This window comes from Diorhabda sublineata, chromosome 1 (genome assembly GCF_026230105.1).
Source record: "Diorhabda sublineata isolate icDioSubl1.1 chromosome 1, icDioSubl1.1, whole genome shotgun sequence".
Lineage (NCBI taxonomy): Eukaryota > Metazoa > Arthropoda > Insecta > Coleoptera > Chrysomelidae > Diorhabda > Diorhabda sublineata.
The window spans coordinates 4,985,056-5,002,724 of NC_079474.1; the positions used below are offsets into that span (position 1 = coordinate 4,985,056).

At 34.1% G+C, this 17,669-nt stretch overlaps 1 protein-coding gene across 1 annotated transcript in view; it reads left to right on the forward strand.

Annotated features, from left to right (window-relative positions):
* Nucleotides 1-17,669, forward strand: part of LOC130443996 (cyclic nucleotide-gated channel rod photoreceptor subunit alpha) — a 365,533-nt gene that overhangs the window by 226,735 nt on the left and 121,129 nt on the right. The window contains exons 7-8 of the mRNA XM_056778947.1: nt 3,111-3,352; nt 5,001-5,404. Of these exons, the coding sequence (XP_056634925.1) occupies nt 3,111-3,352; nt 5,001-5,404 (646 nt within the window). The remainder of the gene's footprint in view (nt 1-3,110; nt 3,353-5,000; nt 5,405-17,669) is intronic.

Sequence of the window (17,669 nt, forward strand, 5' to 3'; positions counted from 1 at the left end):
ATTTTTTATAAAAGTTCAAGTTATTACTAATTTATATTTTATTGTCAGTAACACTATCGCTTACGTTGCATCGTATCCATCCAGAATCTGATGTTAGAATCAAAAAGCTAACTTAGGCTCAGGTTTTACTTTACAGCATCCTTCATTCCTGATACATTTTGTATGCTAATTAACTTACACTACTTACCTTGTTTCTTGTCAATATCGGCTCTAAATAGATGCCATTTTCGTCTTAGTTTTCTCTTTTCACAGATTGAGCTTCTAATTTCCTTTGGATGTTTGTTGCCTTTGGAAATCTGTCTAATAGTAGGGTTATTTTTCCATGTACATTGTTGTATTTGTTTCACAAATCATTCGATATCTGTATCCAGTTATTCATAAATGTTGATTGGTATTTCTTTATGTGTTAATTAACCGTTAGAATAATTGATGAATAATTAAATTGCATGTTCAGTCCTACTCAATTTGCATAAAGTATAATGATAAGTTTCTTATAATAAAATATTCTATCAAATCAGGAAGGTTTTGTGGATCGATAGGCCAGTTCGTGAGTTGTTCTTTTCCTTAGTAGTCGTTAGCCTTGATCCCCAGAGTATATTGTTAGCTTTAGAAAGAGAGAGAGGGGTTGTGATTATTTTACTTTAGACCGTAAAAAGAATAAAAAACGAAAGATCAAACGATGTTGGAGAAACATGAGAAAAAGGAAAGCTTCATCCTAAAATAACAAACGGTTATTTCTAGAACTAAAAATTTTTTTTTCATTTTTTTATTTTTTTTTGGGGGGGGGGGGCATCATTTATGAGGAAAACAGGTAAAGCTTGGGCTGCATTATTCTCTGTCGTCGATAATTTGACTGGAGAGCTGGTTCACCAGGTTACAGGAAAACCGCAGGAAACCTGCGACGATCGAAGAGGTGTGAGAAGTAGGGTTTCATCTGATGGCTATGGAAGAATAATCTAAGAAGTTGAGATAATTCGCAGGGATGTCTTCATATACTATTGCTAACAGCCGAAGGGGCGAATAAGGAAGTTTCCTCTTGGGCTTTGAGGCAAGGAGCCGTCTATTGGCGAGCCAGGGGGTAAGAAGAGCTTGTTTGGTAGTTGGAGTTATTAGATTTGATGGTATAGCGGGCTTGGATGTCATTTAGATAGCCCGGAACTAGAATTCCAGTCTGAATCAGACTCCAACACCAGAGGTTCCAGTTGCAGAGGCCGCTCCAGACTTGAAAGACTATATAACGTCTTAATAAACGTTGGAGACTGTTGTGAGTGTCATGATGAAAGCAGTGTCATCGTGAAATTAAAACAGTAATAACCTCAATAATTAACATAAACGGTGTTACTGAGGTTGAATCGGCACTTGTATTGGTAGTACCTGCTCGCAGGTGAAAGGTTGCTTAAAGAAGTAGTCGGGTAAGGTGTTATAGACATTTGCTCTATATTGGATTCATCCCTATTCTATTTCGAGTACCTCGATGAGACAGACTCCGTACTCTGTTAAGAGTATCATTCAGATTGGCCGACCAACTGAGAGCGTGAGTTATTCCAGTCCCAGATAAAGTGCTTCTTTGCGAATCTCAAGCCTCTCACTCAATTAAAGTTTTGTGGTTGATATCGTTTTCACAAGGAATGCGGATATTTGAAGATAATGGCTTGAGTATTTCAGGAATTAAGAGTCACTCTCCATTTCCTGCAGTCGATTTCAAAATTGATTCAGAAGATCTTGGGATTGCAAGTTAAGAGAACACATATTTTGAGCAGAAGCTATTGGTGCGGTTTCTTTTGTATACAATTGGACCTTCACCGTACAGTCGCGAAGGACTGGGGTATCATAAAGAAGTGGGACTAGAATGGAGTCTTGTGAAACGTCGGTAAGGAAGGTGGAAAGTTCGGATAGACAATAACTGACTTTGTCGCTAATGAAGCGGTTGCTGAGAGATGAATGTATCAATGTTATTCGTAGATATAGTAGTCGGATAATCAGAAGCTTCCTAACAAGTCCGGCATTACAGAACTGATTTAAAACCTTCTGGACATCCACTGTTTTGGTTTTTTCTTGACTTTTCAGAAACGTAGCGATTTTGCTTAAGCACATGTTTCTGAGGGCTTCATAATACTGCCAATGTCGTTTCATATTTGATATTGTCAATTACAGATGTATTCTTCAATTTTATATTCTATACCTGCATGATACAAGTTAATTAATATAGCATTCCGGGTGGGCAATTAAGAAGGGTCGTCGGTCATATCTCGAATTATATTACAGCTTCAAGGGAATAGAAATAAAAACAAAAGTGCCCCCAAGAAACACCTATACATTATTTTTGCGGTTTTAGATCCACCACTAGAGTGTATTTGAAACTATGCAATTGAAAAAGGAGTTTTCTTAAAACTTACTCCAATCAAGTGGCACTTTATATGTGTTAATCAAATTATTCAGGATTGAAATAGCGAAAAATACATCTCGATATATTTTTTCCGTCATGAGATATCTAAAGAAAAATTTAAACGGCTATTCCGCCAAAACTAAAATCAAAAATTTAGTCTGGATAGAAAGTTCTCACATTAACCTACTTCCAATAATTTGCTCTAACAATAATTTTATTATTGCCGCTAGATGACGTTATCTTAATGTGAAGCTAATATTACTAACAATGAGAACAAATCAAAAAATAAACCATGTTACAAATCTACCAATTAATAAATTAGTGGCATCCAATTAGACCTTTTTTTCGTCGGTACAAATAGAAATCTGACCAAGTGAGGTTCTGGAGATCTTGGTGACCAAATAAATTAACTTTGACTTCATTTTTTCCCTGAAGCTGTGATGTAATCCGCTCCTGAGATATGGAATTGAAGATTTTCACGAATTTTTCCAGAGAATTATGTGAAATTAAAATATTGGCAACTTTTTCGGATTATAAAAAGTTAAAAACAGTAATAAAATTTTGTGATTGTAGGATTTAGAAGCATGTCATTTTCTAAAACCATTTTTATAATCCAATAAATTCCATTTTCTATTAGTGGTGAACGGACCTGCTGATTACATATGAAAAAAATAATCAATCTTGAAGAGATAGCTACGAAGTTATATGCTTAAACGCTTTTTAGGTAATACAATTTTGGTATGGTTCTGTTTGGACTACTTCGCGGATTTTTTATATCTGGTAGATATCATGTTCCATTTCCGGACTGGTTATCTGGAAGATGGTGTACTTCAAACCGATTCGACCAAACTACGACATCACTATATGAATTCTACCACCTTCTACATTGACTGTCTGTGCCTCTTACCACTAGATTTTCTCTACCTCTCCGTAGGATTCAATTCGATTTTACGTTCGTTTCGTTTGGTAAGTCAAGTTTTTCACTATGATCATGCCTCTTTATGAAAAATAATCTAATGACAAAAGCCTGTTGACAGAAGCAGTATTTTATTTTTTAATAGATAGACCACTTTTAGATCGACGAATATGCGTGGATTATACGTAAAAGTGTTTTTTCTACGACCGTCCGTTTTAACCTACTTTCCTGCACGCATTTTAGTTTTGAAAGTAAAATTATACAAATTTTGACCTTTTTTACTTCGGAGGTTATAACTATTGTTATTACAGGTAAAGAAATATCTACGAAATAGTCCATCAAATAAAATTTAAACCTTTCTTTTGAAAATACATATAAAATAATAAAGATATTTATACCCAGGCGTGTAATTGTTACTAAAACGTCAAAGTGACAGAATAAGTACAATCTTCTTCTAAATTAAACTACATTAAACCGAATCCGATACAATAATATTAATGGATTCATCCGACGAAGAACTTCCCGAAGCCATTTTGAAGGCTGCAAATGAAGCTAATTCCGAGCTGTTACCTGCCAAATCCAGATTAAGGTATGAGAAGCAATATCATAATTTTGTCACTTGGTGTAAGGAGAAAGGGGCCAAAAATTTGGATATAGGATACTTCCATAAGCTAACGTCGTTTCTTAAACAAAAAAATATTTGTTTTCGAGCACAGAAAGCGCAAGTTTTTACCAAAGAATATATATCCAGAGTTATTCTAGCTCCCGATATACCCGGTATACCTGATGATTAAAGTGAGTACCATTTTGGCTGGCGCTCTCCGCAGATCCGAGCTTGTAAATATCACTGTCGACGACATTCAAGATGAAGGCAACCTAATTGTTGTGAAAATTTCTGATTCCAAAAATCATTCGTCAAGATCATTTGTTTTATCTGAAGAAATAAATGATGGAACCTATTTGACGTTGTACAGAAAGTACGCAGATTTACGACCACCTACCACTCCACACCGCCGATTTTTCATTCATTATAAGAATGCGTTGGCGTAAACACTTTTGGTAAGATGCCAGCAGAGTTTGTTGCATATTTACGCGTACCTAATCCGGAACGTTATAGAGGACACAGTTTCGGGCGTTCTTCGGCAATGTTCCTAGCAGACTCCGGCGAAGAAATAACCAACATAAAGCGCCTCGGTGGCTGGAAGTCTACTACTGTGGCTAAGAGTTATTTGGAGGACTCCGAGAATCAGAAGAAAAAAATATTAAATAAAAATCTCTGTACTCCAAATGACTTAAAACCGTTGCCGTTGCCGTCACCGTCATCTTTATGCGACCTGCAATCGATGCCATCCTCATCGACGTCATCTACCTTCCAGCTGAAACCAAATAATTCCACTGGACCGGCAATTCCTACTAATCTACAGAATGCAACAAATTGTGTTTGCAATATTAATATTTATAATAATCAGTAATTTTGGTTAAAGTTTTGAATATTATTATGTTTTCTGGAATAGAATAATTTTAGAAAAATGGGTTGGTATACTTTTTTGTATATACGGTTGTAGAAAAAATAATATTACTAACTCATGCGTAAAGTATCTTTCCCGCATTTGAGCGCTTGCCCGAACTCCGCTCCGATTTGTTTAGAAAATATCAAAAAATTTATTCGACTAACAGCTTGTACTTTTATGTTCCAAGGTGAAGATCTACAGATTCTGGGCGTTCATGGACCGTACAGAACGTCACACCAATTATCCCAACCTCTTCAGATCGAGCAGTCTCATCCACTACCTCCTAGTGATATTCCACTGGAACGGCTGTCTGTTTCACATAATACTAAAAAATGACGGTTTTGGTTCTAAAAACTGGGTGTACAGTGATTCTGAAAGTACAGACTATGTGAAAGCTTATTTACAAAGTTACTATTGGTGTACGTTGGCGTTAACGACTATCGGGGATTTACCGAGACCTAGAAATAAGGGGGAATATCTTTTTGTGATTTTTCAGCTGCTTTTTGGATTGTTGCTGTTCGCTACAGTATTGGGTCATGTAGCTAACATTGTCACATCAGTATCGGCTGCAAGAAAAGAATTTCAGGGTAAGTTTCGTCAACTTATTGTTTGTTTTGCTTCTCTACTACACCGCTCAATAAGTTCCGAGTCTGGTAAACACTTTCTAAAAACTACATGCTGAAATTACAACATTCTAAACCGGCATATTGAATGTTTGGAAGAATGACATAGTTTTAATTTGCGCAAAAATGTGTCCATGATAAAGCTTTGCTTATAATGGGTGTCGTGATTGCTCTCAGCTGATCAAACCAACTAAAAATCGATTATACAAAGCTGTTGTGCTGTTCTGAGTTGTTTAAAAATAATAAATAAGTTTTTCACGATGCCATATAACAATTGTTAAATAGACAGCAGCTGATTAAGGCCTTCCATAGCGTCTACAAACTCGGATATAATATACGCACCTAAATAAGGTGGAAATTATCCATGATGAATATTGGTTAGATTGAATATGAGACTAATGTCATCAAATACAGAAGAAATTAGATGATCTAAAAAAAATATAATTGAGAAAGTTGGGCTTATATACCTGATCTAACCTCCAGATAATGCTAGCTTTTGGCACACTTCAAAAGCATGATTTACGTGAAAAAATTTGGTTTTGATAAATGAATAATTACCGGCATTGAAAGCGAAGGAAAGTTGTGTTATGGAAATTTTGAAGAAACGTTTAAAGATTTAGATTCGAACCCGGGACTTATTGAGTGGAACGACTAAATTCGATAATCGTGATTAAAACTCTGCAGTTGCTTAAGAAACATCGCTCATACCTTCAACAGTTATTGTATTTATTGAAAAACGTGTCAAATATTTTTAATAGATGACTTCATCAACTGTAATTGATGGAAAAAGGTAAGTAAATGAAAAAGTCATTCAATAGTTCGTCAAAATGTCATTGAAGATCAACTCTCATAGTAGTTTCTCAACTGATTTTGATTGATTTACTTTTAATCTCCCATATAGTACATTTTCATTATCCTCTAATGAAACTTTTTATCTACACGAATAAATTAGCTCCTTTTCTGCTTTCATAAAATTTATTACTTGACATCACTTTTTTGGCTCTTCTTTTATAAACTCCTATTCTTTTTGATATCATCATAGGAGCTTGGTAAGTTGTGGTCATCTGCTGAAATTTCTGGATCAATTTTCAATTTCTGGTCTACTGACGTTATATCGTCACAGACTTTTATATATCTTAGGATTTCTACTTTCTGATTTGATGACGTTATATTAGTACAGATTTTCATAAATTTTCTTTGGTTATATTCTTTTTTTCTTCTTCTTCACCAGCTCATTCAAAAGAATGTGGTTTAAGCTACTACAAACTATAGAAAATAATAAAATATGGTCAATGAATAGTATTCTTTTACCCAAACATATTTCATTCACTTTATCCGTAAATAGTATCGAGATTTAACAGAAAATTGGCATTTTATTAACTTAATCAACTACCAATTGAACTTCAAGAAAGTATAGATAGAAAACCGTTGGGATTTCAATGGGAGTATATGGAAATTTTTGTATGGAATATGATTTTGGTTTAGGGATACACCTAGTATGAGGCACCGCAACCCCTCAGAGCTGGGGTTACAATTATATCTGCTCTGGAAAACCTTGTCTAAGTGTGTCGTTCACCAACTATTACGACGAGAAATATCATGAATCATTTTGGTTTTCAATGTTCTGTTTGTTTATTAAAGATTCATACAAAAAAAAGCTTTGATATCGCCAGTAAAGCCCATATGGTTATAGTCCATACAGTCCAGGTCGCTATCGGCTAACACACAAAATCGTAGGCAGAAACAGATCATTATTATGAATACCGATTTGGAAACATTCTGGAGTGGAGTAGAAGCAATCCGATCAAGTTTAATTCGGCAAAGAATAAGTCTACTGTTACAAAGAAGGCTGGTACTGTAGCTCAGGATTTGGTCCTGGACGTAAAATATTAATATCACCAAATATTGGCTTGTGGGGCATTGAGGTTTAAAGCAAAGTGTCCTGGTAGATTCACGTGGCTGATTTAGCCAAAAACTTGGAGCAATTTTTAAGACCAAAAAGCTATATACTCCGCATCAGCTTCTAATTCTCTACATGGCCCAAATTCGTCCATTTTTGGACTATTGGTAGCTCGGCTCCCAAGCATACTCTGAAGATGCTCGACTCAATACAGAAGAAAGAAGTTCGACTTCTCTAGGCGATCCAGAGTTGTCCAGAAGCGGCGACTTGCTTTTTTGAGTTGTTAAACATAATCCCACCTAGAGCAGACCTACTCTACAGCCATTAACACCGAGTTCGCTTGCAGACGCCCGAACTTCAATTTATTCGTACTCATTTCTTTGGAGAAGTGCAAGCCTGTGGAATCAGCTACCAAGTCTTTCCGGCCCAAAGTTAAAAATTTGGGAGTTAGAGAAATAAAGAAACAAAACAATGCGCTGTTGGGTTGGTGGAAAAGACTGCGACTGTACAATTTGTAGTCGCAACATTCGAATGTTGAAGTAACTTTATCAAAATTTTTGATATTTCAGCTCCCTGTATCTCTTAGGCTTGTTTCACACTTGCCCGACTGTCGTTTAAACGACATCCAACCGATTTATGGCCGACGCCGACACGGAAGTTGCATCTTTTCACATTTAACCGACTGTCGAGGAACCGACATCAGACCTTCATTCGACACAGGTTCGCGTTGAGTGATGGATCGAAATAAGCTACTAGCATTAATGATCCTGTATAAGCGTTTGAAAAAGGGGTGTCGGCTTTCCCTCACCAATAGCATAACAGTCGGGTGTCGTTTTACAAATATCGGGGTCGGTCTCGTGTACTCTTAGTCCCTAGTGTCGTGTACACGCCATCGTTTACACGACAGTTGCCTTAAGCTAAATGAGATGACAAACCGTTCAAATTACTAATTTTTGACTTTCCTTGTATATTTTATGCTTAACATTTTCTCTTTCAACAGTGTTTGTAATTCTATAATAAACTATCTATCACTTCATCATAATTTCCATCAAATTGGTGCGAAAAAATTGGTTGCTCAAAAAGGACTAGGTTTCGAACAATTTCACAAAATAAAGTTACTTCAAGAAATGCCGCTATGTTTCTAGATGCCTTCCAGACTAAGCTCTAAGACATACCATATAAGAAGGAGATAACGATAAATTTCTCATCTTAGCATAACTTTCATTAAAATGGATTTTGGATGAAATGTATAGCGAATTCACCAAAAATTCGAATTGCGTGAAAAAATTGGTATATTGTATTTTTATTTCTTACACTCATTAATAATTAAATTATTATGTTGCCAAATTAAGAATTCTTTATCTTCTTCATCGTAGGCTAGGATTTAGTCCTGTGTTTGCATCAATGGTTGCCTAGCTGCAGCTGGGATGGTGAAGACCAGGTTTCATACCATCTTGTAGGTGGTCGTCCTGGTGGTCGGGATGTATTCGGTTTTTCTTCCTTTGCAATCTTTACCAACCTGATATTCTGTCCCCGTGGTGTCTCCATTTCCTTCGCCGATTTCTCGCCCATCTCACTACATCCTGGATGTCACGTATCTCCCTTATACCATCAGCGTTCGCATTTTTGTAGTTCTTAAAAGCCGCTCTGATCTCTATCTGACTTTGCTTCCGGTAGTCATATATTTATTCTGCGAAACTTTATCTCTGAGATACCCTTATATTAATGACGCCTTTGTTGCTTGAGCATTCACTTCATTCTTTAGATTTCTCTCTTAGATATTTGAATTGAAGCTTTTACTATTTGTTCAAACCTATACAGTGGTCTTTGTAAGTTATCTTCGTCTTCTGAGATAATCACTGCTTCATCAGCACAACATACTATTTTTATTTCTTTGTTTCCCATCCGGTATCCTCTTCCGGCTTGCTTTACCTCGATTATAATCTCATCTATTATTATGCTCAATTTTACAACAATAATGGTGGTGGTATTTCAAGTCGATAGGATTAGTATTAACAGACGTACAAAGTTCAGAAGTCAGGATTTATTTTATAACACCCAAGATCCGTTCCAAATAGGTACTACGTCATCAGCGCAGATTGTGAAGGAGTGCGGCTGGCCTATTTGACAAAATGTTACTGGCTAGAGTATCTTGTCGATATTTTGACGACAAACAAATTATTGGTTGATGAAAATGGAGCAGGGGTTTCTTAGTTCCTAAAACTTGCCCCAAATAGATTCGCTTGTAATGGCTAATTATTTTGCTACAAATAACGAATTAAGGACTATTAAAATGCGCGGCATGAACCATATGAACAGACCTATCGATATAATGACATATTCATGAGACAAAAATAAGATATTTTGTATACACGGAACCTCTTAATTTCGAGATACCAAGTTTTAAAGTTTATATTAATATATTACGTTTAATTTGGAGCAAATTAGACTTCGAATTTGTTGGAGTTATGATGTTTAAGCAAAAAAGTGTCTGATTTTCATACACAAAATATTTAATGTGAGACAGGGAAATAATATTGTTTTCCAAAAAATATAATACCCCTAAATTTTATTAATTCAATTCAGTTTAGGCCCGATAAAAGTAGCTAAAGGTGTCAACCAACTTACACAAAAAATGTAGTTTTATAAAAGGATTTGTCTGTAGCCCATTTTGAGGATTTCTTCAAGAAAATTTAATCAATTTTAAACGTGAATTTTGAAAATTATTAGTACTAAAAAACCGCTGGTGCCCGTGTTTTTCTTTAACAATATTCAAATTAAATCCCGTACAGACACCTTAAAACTACTACATCATTGTTACAAAAATATGTCAAGCTACCATTTATCTAAGTTTGAAGTTTTGAAAACACTATTCAAAAGATGAAATGACCTACCCTACCAGAAATGATTTCCACAAGAAAAACCTATTACTTGTACGAGGATGGTCCCAGAAGTATCTAGCGTAACCTAGAGATGGCGGCAGTCGTAGTAGAAAGTACACAATCGCGATACATCGCATATTAACTGAAAATTTGGACATGAGAAAGCTGAGTTCAAGATGGGTGCCGCGTTTGCTCATAATGGAACAAAAACAGCGTAGTGAAGTTGTTTCCATCGAGTGTTTCGCAATGTTTCACTGAAATGAAGCCAAATTTATGCGCCGTTTCATAACAATGGATGAAACGTAGATCTACCATTCCACACCCGAAATAAAAGATCAAAATAATGGACTGACAAGGAAGAACCGACTCCAAAAAGGTAAAGACCGTTCTATCTGCAGACAAGGTCATGGCGTCGGTTTTTTGGGCTGCACGTGGGATAATATTCACTGACTATCTTGAAATAGGTGAAAATATGAACGGCGAGTATTATGCGAACTCATTGCAACGTTTGAGCGAAGAAATCAAGCAACAGCCACCGCATTTGCCCAAAATGAAAGTGTTGTTTCATCAAGACAAAACAAATCTGTTATTGCCATGGCCAAAATTAATGGATTAAAGTTTGAACAACTACCTCATACCCTCTGTTTGCCAGATTTAGCCCCCTCGGATTATTTGCTAATAGACTCGGTGGTCAAAGATTTTCCAGCAATAAAGAGGTGATATCTGCAGTTAATGCCTATTTTGAAGAGTTGACGATTCTTATCATAAAAAGGTTATCGAATTTATTGGACATCGCTGGAAAAATATATGGAGCTAAAAGAAGATTATGAAATAGTATGCCTTTTACTACCCCTTTTCGTTGCACACCATTTGATCTGTAATTTTTTTTCCTTAAGGATACTTCGACGTCCTGCAAAAAATACGACACAACACAATAGGATGTTAAAACGATACAACGTGGTGTGGATGCTACTGTAACTTGTCAGACAAAACTCGATCGGCGCTGGTGACGTAAGCAACCGATTGGCGCGTTGCAAGAAGAAAAGAGGGAGAAATAAAAATATTTCACTTTTGAAAATTTATATCAGCGCTATTATGAGTACAAGAGAAATGTTATAAATTTTTTTAAATTTTTGTCACGGCGTTTCCAATAATTTAAAAATATTTACCCGACATCGTATTCAGACCCATTGAATGTATGTTTTTTTTGGTATTTCATGGTTTGTTAATGGAGTTTTACTTTTTTCTAGTATTGATGAACTTTGCATCTATTTTGAGATATCTGTCTTATGTAGATAGTGCCTCGTCGCAATATATTATATTTTAATAATGTCTAATGTCCTTTTTTACTCCTAATATTATATTCATTGAAATAATTTGTAGGTGATGGGAAAGTTTCTTGTATATATGACGAGCAATTTTCAATATTCAGTTTGTGTTTTGTTCCTTAATTGTATCTATTTATCCTTTTCTTGACTATGATAATTATCATTGTTCTAGGATAATTATTGTCTCTAGTAGAAGAAAAAACATACAATTATAATAAAACAGAGTTTTATCTTGATATTCATGTTGTAGGTGATCTATTGACTAATATAATCATGCAAGTTGTCATTGTCAAATCATATTTTGATAAAAATCGAGATGCGTTTTTAACATGATGTTTCAAAATCAATTTTCAATCAGAAGACACCTAAAATCAAGATAATTTACCAAAATTTCATATCAATTTACTAACATTTATCCATTTATCGTTATCTGGAATCATTACCCTCACTATTGTATGTAAATTACCCTCGTCATCCCCTATTTAGGAATACTAAGGTACGTAACTTTCAAAAACAATTATAGCAAGTTATCCATGCTAACTCTCTTCAATTCGAAAATATATATTTTCTTATCTTCATTATTATATCAAAGATGACCGGGTGTGATTTGCTGAAATTAGTAAAGATAGATCTAAAATTTAACCATTCTAATCAGCCATAGTATTACCTTCTGAAACAGATTAGGGATACCAAGCTAATAAACACGTACGTGGATTCAATAAATTGCGGGTTGGTCAAAATATTTGAGGGAAAATGTTCAATTCAACCATTATCAAACCCTTAAAAATCCAGTAAAGTATTGGTGAGACGCAAAGGAAATAAATAGATGGCATTTCGAATATGTTTGTTATCTTGAGAGAACTTTTAAGTACGATCGGGTTAAACCGGTCATGATCTGTAACTAACCCGGATCAAGCTTATTATTGTTCGTAAACTGATAGGGTTAATCGGGTAGTGATCACTTGATAGTACCCTTCCTACCCCAGTAGACCATTCGATCAGTTTCATTTGTATATGGTTTTTTGAAGATTAAAAATTATTTATTCTCCGTGAATAGCTGTCGACTATCAATTCTCATGAGCAGCGTTATTGATAGTTTACTGAAGTTTTTCAAATTTTTTGTCATTTCAGCATAAAAATAGCTTAGATTAGAAGATTAGAATTAGAATTAAACATTAGTGCAAAAGCCGTGTGAGTGGATGAATCGTTGATAATGACAGAATTATGTAAAATATATGATTTAGTCCAGTGAACAAAGGTTTTTATCTCAGACTTCCATCAAGACGCATCGATTTGTTTGAAATTTTAACAGTAGATAGTAAATACCTTAGAAAGTCTATCCCATGCCGATATGTCTTTTTACTCTGCGGGTGAATACCACCCCAATTAAGAGGTAGTAATTTTTTTTGTTGAAACTAAGAAAAGAAATCGATAGATAGAATTCTATGCACAAATTGTTCTATGGAGATATTTCGAAAAATCAATACTTTTTGACATATTGAAATGATTGAAATTTTGAATCTTTGTTAGGAGTATCTCTGTAATCGATTTTTCACAAATAACTCAAAACAAGATTTTATAGAAAAAACTGCAAACAGGATAAATTTTGCTTAAAAAAAATGGAAAGAATGTTTTTTTTTGTTATAGACCTAATAGAAACCGAGTTATGTATTATTAAAGGTGGAACTTATTTAGTGAACCAAAGATTTTGGAAAATTGAATAAGTGAAAAACGGTCAAATTTATAACCGGTAGCACTGAAAGTGAAACCAAATTTTTTTACTTAAATAAATACAACATAAGTCTAGGAATAACTTAGGCTCGATATGCGCGGAAACAATGTAAAAAAAATTATTAAAAAATGATAAAATGTTTTACTGTCATCGTGGGTACTAATTTTCTCAATGTTTTCGACAGTTAATTTTATTGGCATTTATAAAAAAATGACGCAAACCACTTTTTTTGCCGCAAGAATCTGGCATACCTATTTGAAATATGTGACGAGGGCTAAAATTTCTCCATGATGCCGGAAACTTTTTTTATTTCATTTATTTTTCTGTAATCTTGAAAAATATTTTGGTATGCGTGCTCAAAACTCCCGGGAAAATCCCGCATAGCACCTTGAAGTGCATAAACTTTATTAGCATCTACTCCAAAATGTAGGATGTTCAATACATTTATTTTGGAGTAAATACTTTTTGTCAAATTACCGTTGTTACGTAATTATTATGATCCCGTATATACATCAATAATAATTATATTTCTCGTAAAATTATTCTTGTTGATTAATGCTTTTTTACTGACATGATATAGTTTAGTACAGAGTACTGTTTTAGAGGTGAATCGCAAGAGCTGGAATAGTTTCCATCATGGAGAATTGACTATATAGTCTTTAGTTAATAGAAAAAAACGTTATTTGTACCCTTGATATTGCCGCCCCAATTATATATAGGTGATAAGATATTAAAAATTCGCAAATCACTTCAATTGAATGCAAATGATAGGATCAAGAAGTTTGAATGATTTAGAGAGCATGATTCTGAAACAAATTATGGTTACAATGGAGAAAGCATTTTTTAATTTTCTCAAAAAATTGTCTATTATTGAAAATAACTTGAAAAATACGTTGAAACTCCTAAACAACAAGTTTTTTTTAAATTTTCTTTCTCAACTTCAGAATTAACCGAAATATGACCTTTCAAATTCACAATAGCGTGTGACTGGTACCTTTTTGGAGCCCTTGGAATGTTTCCCTTTTAAACATAAAGATGCTCAAATCATATTTCTGAGATTTGAAAAAAAAAGCACGAGTTGTACTTCGTTTTTAAAACATTTGATGCTTAATAATTTGATTGATGCAATTACAAATAAATTCTTTAATCGTGTAAATGTTGGGTTAGTTTTTGAGGGATGAAACACATTGATTGAGAGTTAAAAACATAAATATTATCCTTAAATATCATGCAATCTTTATTTTAATCCTACAAATGTTTTTTCAACTTTGTAAATGCTTCAACTTTTATTTTTGATAGAATGTTGACAATAAGTGGTAGTTTTCACCCTTTTTATTTAAAATAATTTGAAGATATGAAAGATGTGTGACTGATTAAGCCTTTTTAGCATAATAGATTATGAATTTCTTTACAAAATGGTTTTTTAATCGACTACCTAGCTCAAAAATTAAGAGAGTTATACCTGAAACGAACACATTTTTTTCAATCAGGAGCAGAAACATTTTGTAGTGTAAATAAGGCTTAAGACTTGTTTATAACTTTTTTGCAATAAAGGATGATTCTAAGGGTGAAAAATTGGGGATAAAAAACATTTTAAATGAATACAATAAAAAGAACACTTTTAATATAAATTAAGTAAGATACAGTACTATAATTGTTTTTTTTTCAATTTTAACATATAACGGGTTGGTTTTTAAGAGCTGGAATACATTGGTCAAGGGTTGAAAAACATAAAAAGGATCTTAAGACATCATGCGATTCTTATTTTAATCTTAGAAATGTTTTTTTCGACTTTATAAATGCTCTGAATATATTCTATTCAATTTTAACAATAAAGGGTAGTTTTAACCCCTTACAATAATTTGCACATATTGAAATATGGTAGAATTTGAAGACTTAATTCCAAAATTTCACGCAAATCCATGTATATTGATAGAATTCCGAATTCACTGGACTAATTGTTGAAGAATTCAGACTCTACGGTTTATTTTTGTAGTGGCTGTCTGCGAAAACGTCGGTTTTTCGTTCTGAGTGGCTGGCGGCCCTGCTTGTGACATTCAGTGCTGTCATCTTGATTTAACGTTTCTCACTTCATGGGTTCCAATTCGCTTGTATTCCAAATTTATTTTCTCAATTAATTGAATAATTAGAATTCTGTAACACCATAAATCGTATCGGTTTGAAACTGTTTAGATTAGAACATGGAAATGTTATATGACTAAACAAATATCATGGAAGAATCAACGGACAAAAAAATCAAATTTTCTCGTAGATCATGACCACGTTGTTCGGAAACTGTGATCTAAATCGTTTTGGGTTATGGTCAACAATCAGTTGATGTGGCTTACCTGAATGCGGGATTCCTAGAAACTCTGCAAAATATTTTTTAATTTATTAAAACAACTCAAAGTATTTTGAGTTATTGCGACAAAAAATGGGAAATATAACTATTATCAGAATTGTTATTATGAACCTCATATATTATTATAAATAAGAAAGTAATGAACAAATTTCAGAAAACTTTAATTTTATTATTATCGTAAAAAAGTTCACGGTGATAGATTTCAAAATTATGTTCTTTATTGAACGAAATAGATTTTAAATTTACTAGAAGCTTGGTAAGCAAAATTGAAGCAAAATTTGATAAAAAAGAAAGTAAGAAAGATGCTAAGAAACCTGGAAGACCAGGAATAAGCAACGATGCAAAGTTAGTTATTTTGCAATGATTGGATGGCAACCCTCACTCAACTAATATAGAAATTGTTGCACAACAAAGTACTAGTCAATCGTTCTAGTGAAGTGTTCAAAGAAAAACTGCACCCAAAGAAAGTTCAACTAGTTCACTCACGAACTCTCAGGAGATGATCCAGTCAGACGTTTAGAATTTTGTGAAAGCTTTATGAGGCATTGTGAATATCATCCAAATTTTCAGACGTTTTGTACAAGTGTTATTGTGAACCGATATAATTGATCATACTTCCAGCGCCTCTAAAAAATTAAAGTTTGGTTAGGTTGTAGAGAATTTCTCGTGGTACTCCCGCTTTCATCCATTAGAGTTCCTATTGAGGCTGATTCTTTTCTTAAAGTAGTTGAGAAGTAGCTTTAGCAATATCATTGTTACATTCACCGAAAAAAAAAAACTTTCTGATAGAAAAATGATAACCGACTGGTTCTGAAAGGAAGCGGAATAACTGCACGCGATTGACGGAGGATATGAAAAAGCCTGAGACCGAGCAAAATGGTTTAGTTTGAGGGAGGCTCATGTCCAGCAGTGGACGAAACAAGTTGCTAAATAATGATAAAGGACAACTAATTTCTACCAAGAGCAATTTGTCACTATAGTTTTCTACCTTACTCGAATAAACCCACCCCCATTGAACATAGTTCACTGCATGCGTTCTAATTTTTAAACTATAAGGATTGTAATCCTATCTCTATAACATTTATGAAAATGATGATAAATAAACAAAAATTGGAACGTTTTGTTCGGTGTAGAATCCATTATCCAGTTCATCCAAATACATTTTCAGTTTCAACTTTCCCCAGGGCAATTGGAGTAGTAATTACCGATTTTCAAACCTCCCCACTTCAGTATTTTGATAAAGTAGGGCAACACAGAAACATATCTGGTTATACCACATCCCTGCTCTACAAATTTCCCCGATTATACACGCAATCACGCACTTATAGAATGGGGATATTTCCAGTTATTATATAGGAGCTTGAAACAGGGTTGTATCACTATCTCCAATATTTTAAACATTCTTATCTACTTCTATTAATTTATACATTGATTATCCAACATATACTTTGCTCCTGATAAGGAATATCAGGAGACAAAGATACTATATCTATTTTATCATGAAGTCAATTATATATGAGGAATTAGATAAAACATAGCATTCAACTGTGTGAGTTATTACCTACAATAACTCTCGTTCCACTCTCAGATCATGAGTTAAGATTGCATAGGAGGAAGATCATTATTCTATGATAAACTTATTCAAAAGAAGGATAAACAATCATCATTCGGATGTTTCATGAATAATATCCGTTTCCAATGTTAATTTTTTCCCGCGGCTTTTTTCGATAATTTTGCCGAATTCACAATTGTGTTTGTTTCGTTAAAGTCAATCAAAAAACAACCGGCGCAGTTTCAAAATGTAGTAGTCACTACTATTTGGTGCTTCTCGTGGTTGCCACTCAATGAAATCTCTTTTGGATCACTTTCTTGATCCAGGTGGCAGAGCTCTAAAAATCACTCACAACATTCTACTCCAAATTGCTTTTGCACGCGCTGAAAATTCGAGGCACCTACCTGGTAATAGTTTTTGTCATATTCAGATACTCATGTAAAATCCTTAAAACACTTGTTTTGGAAAAACAGGTTT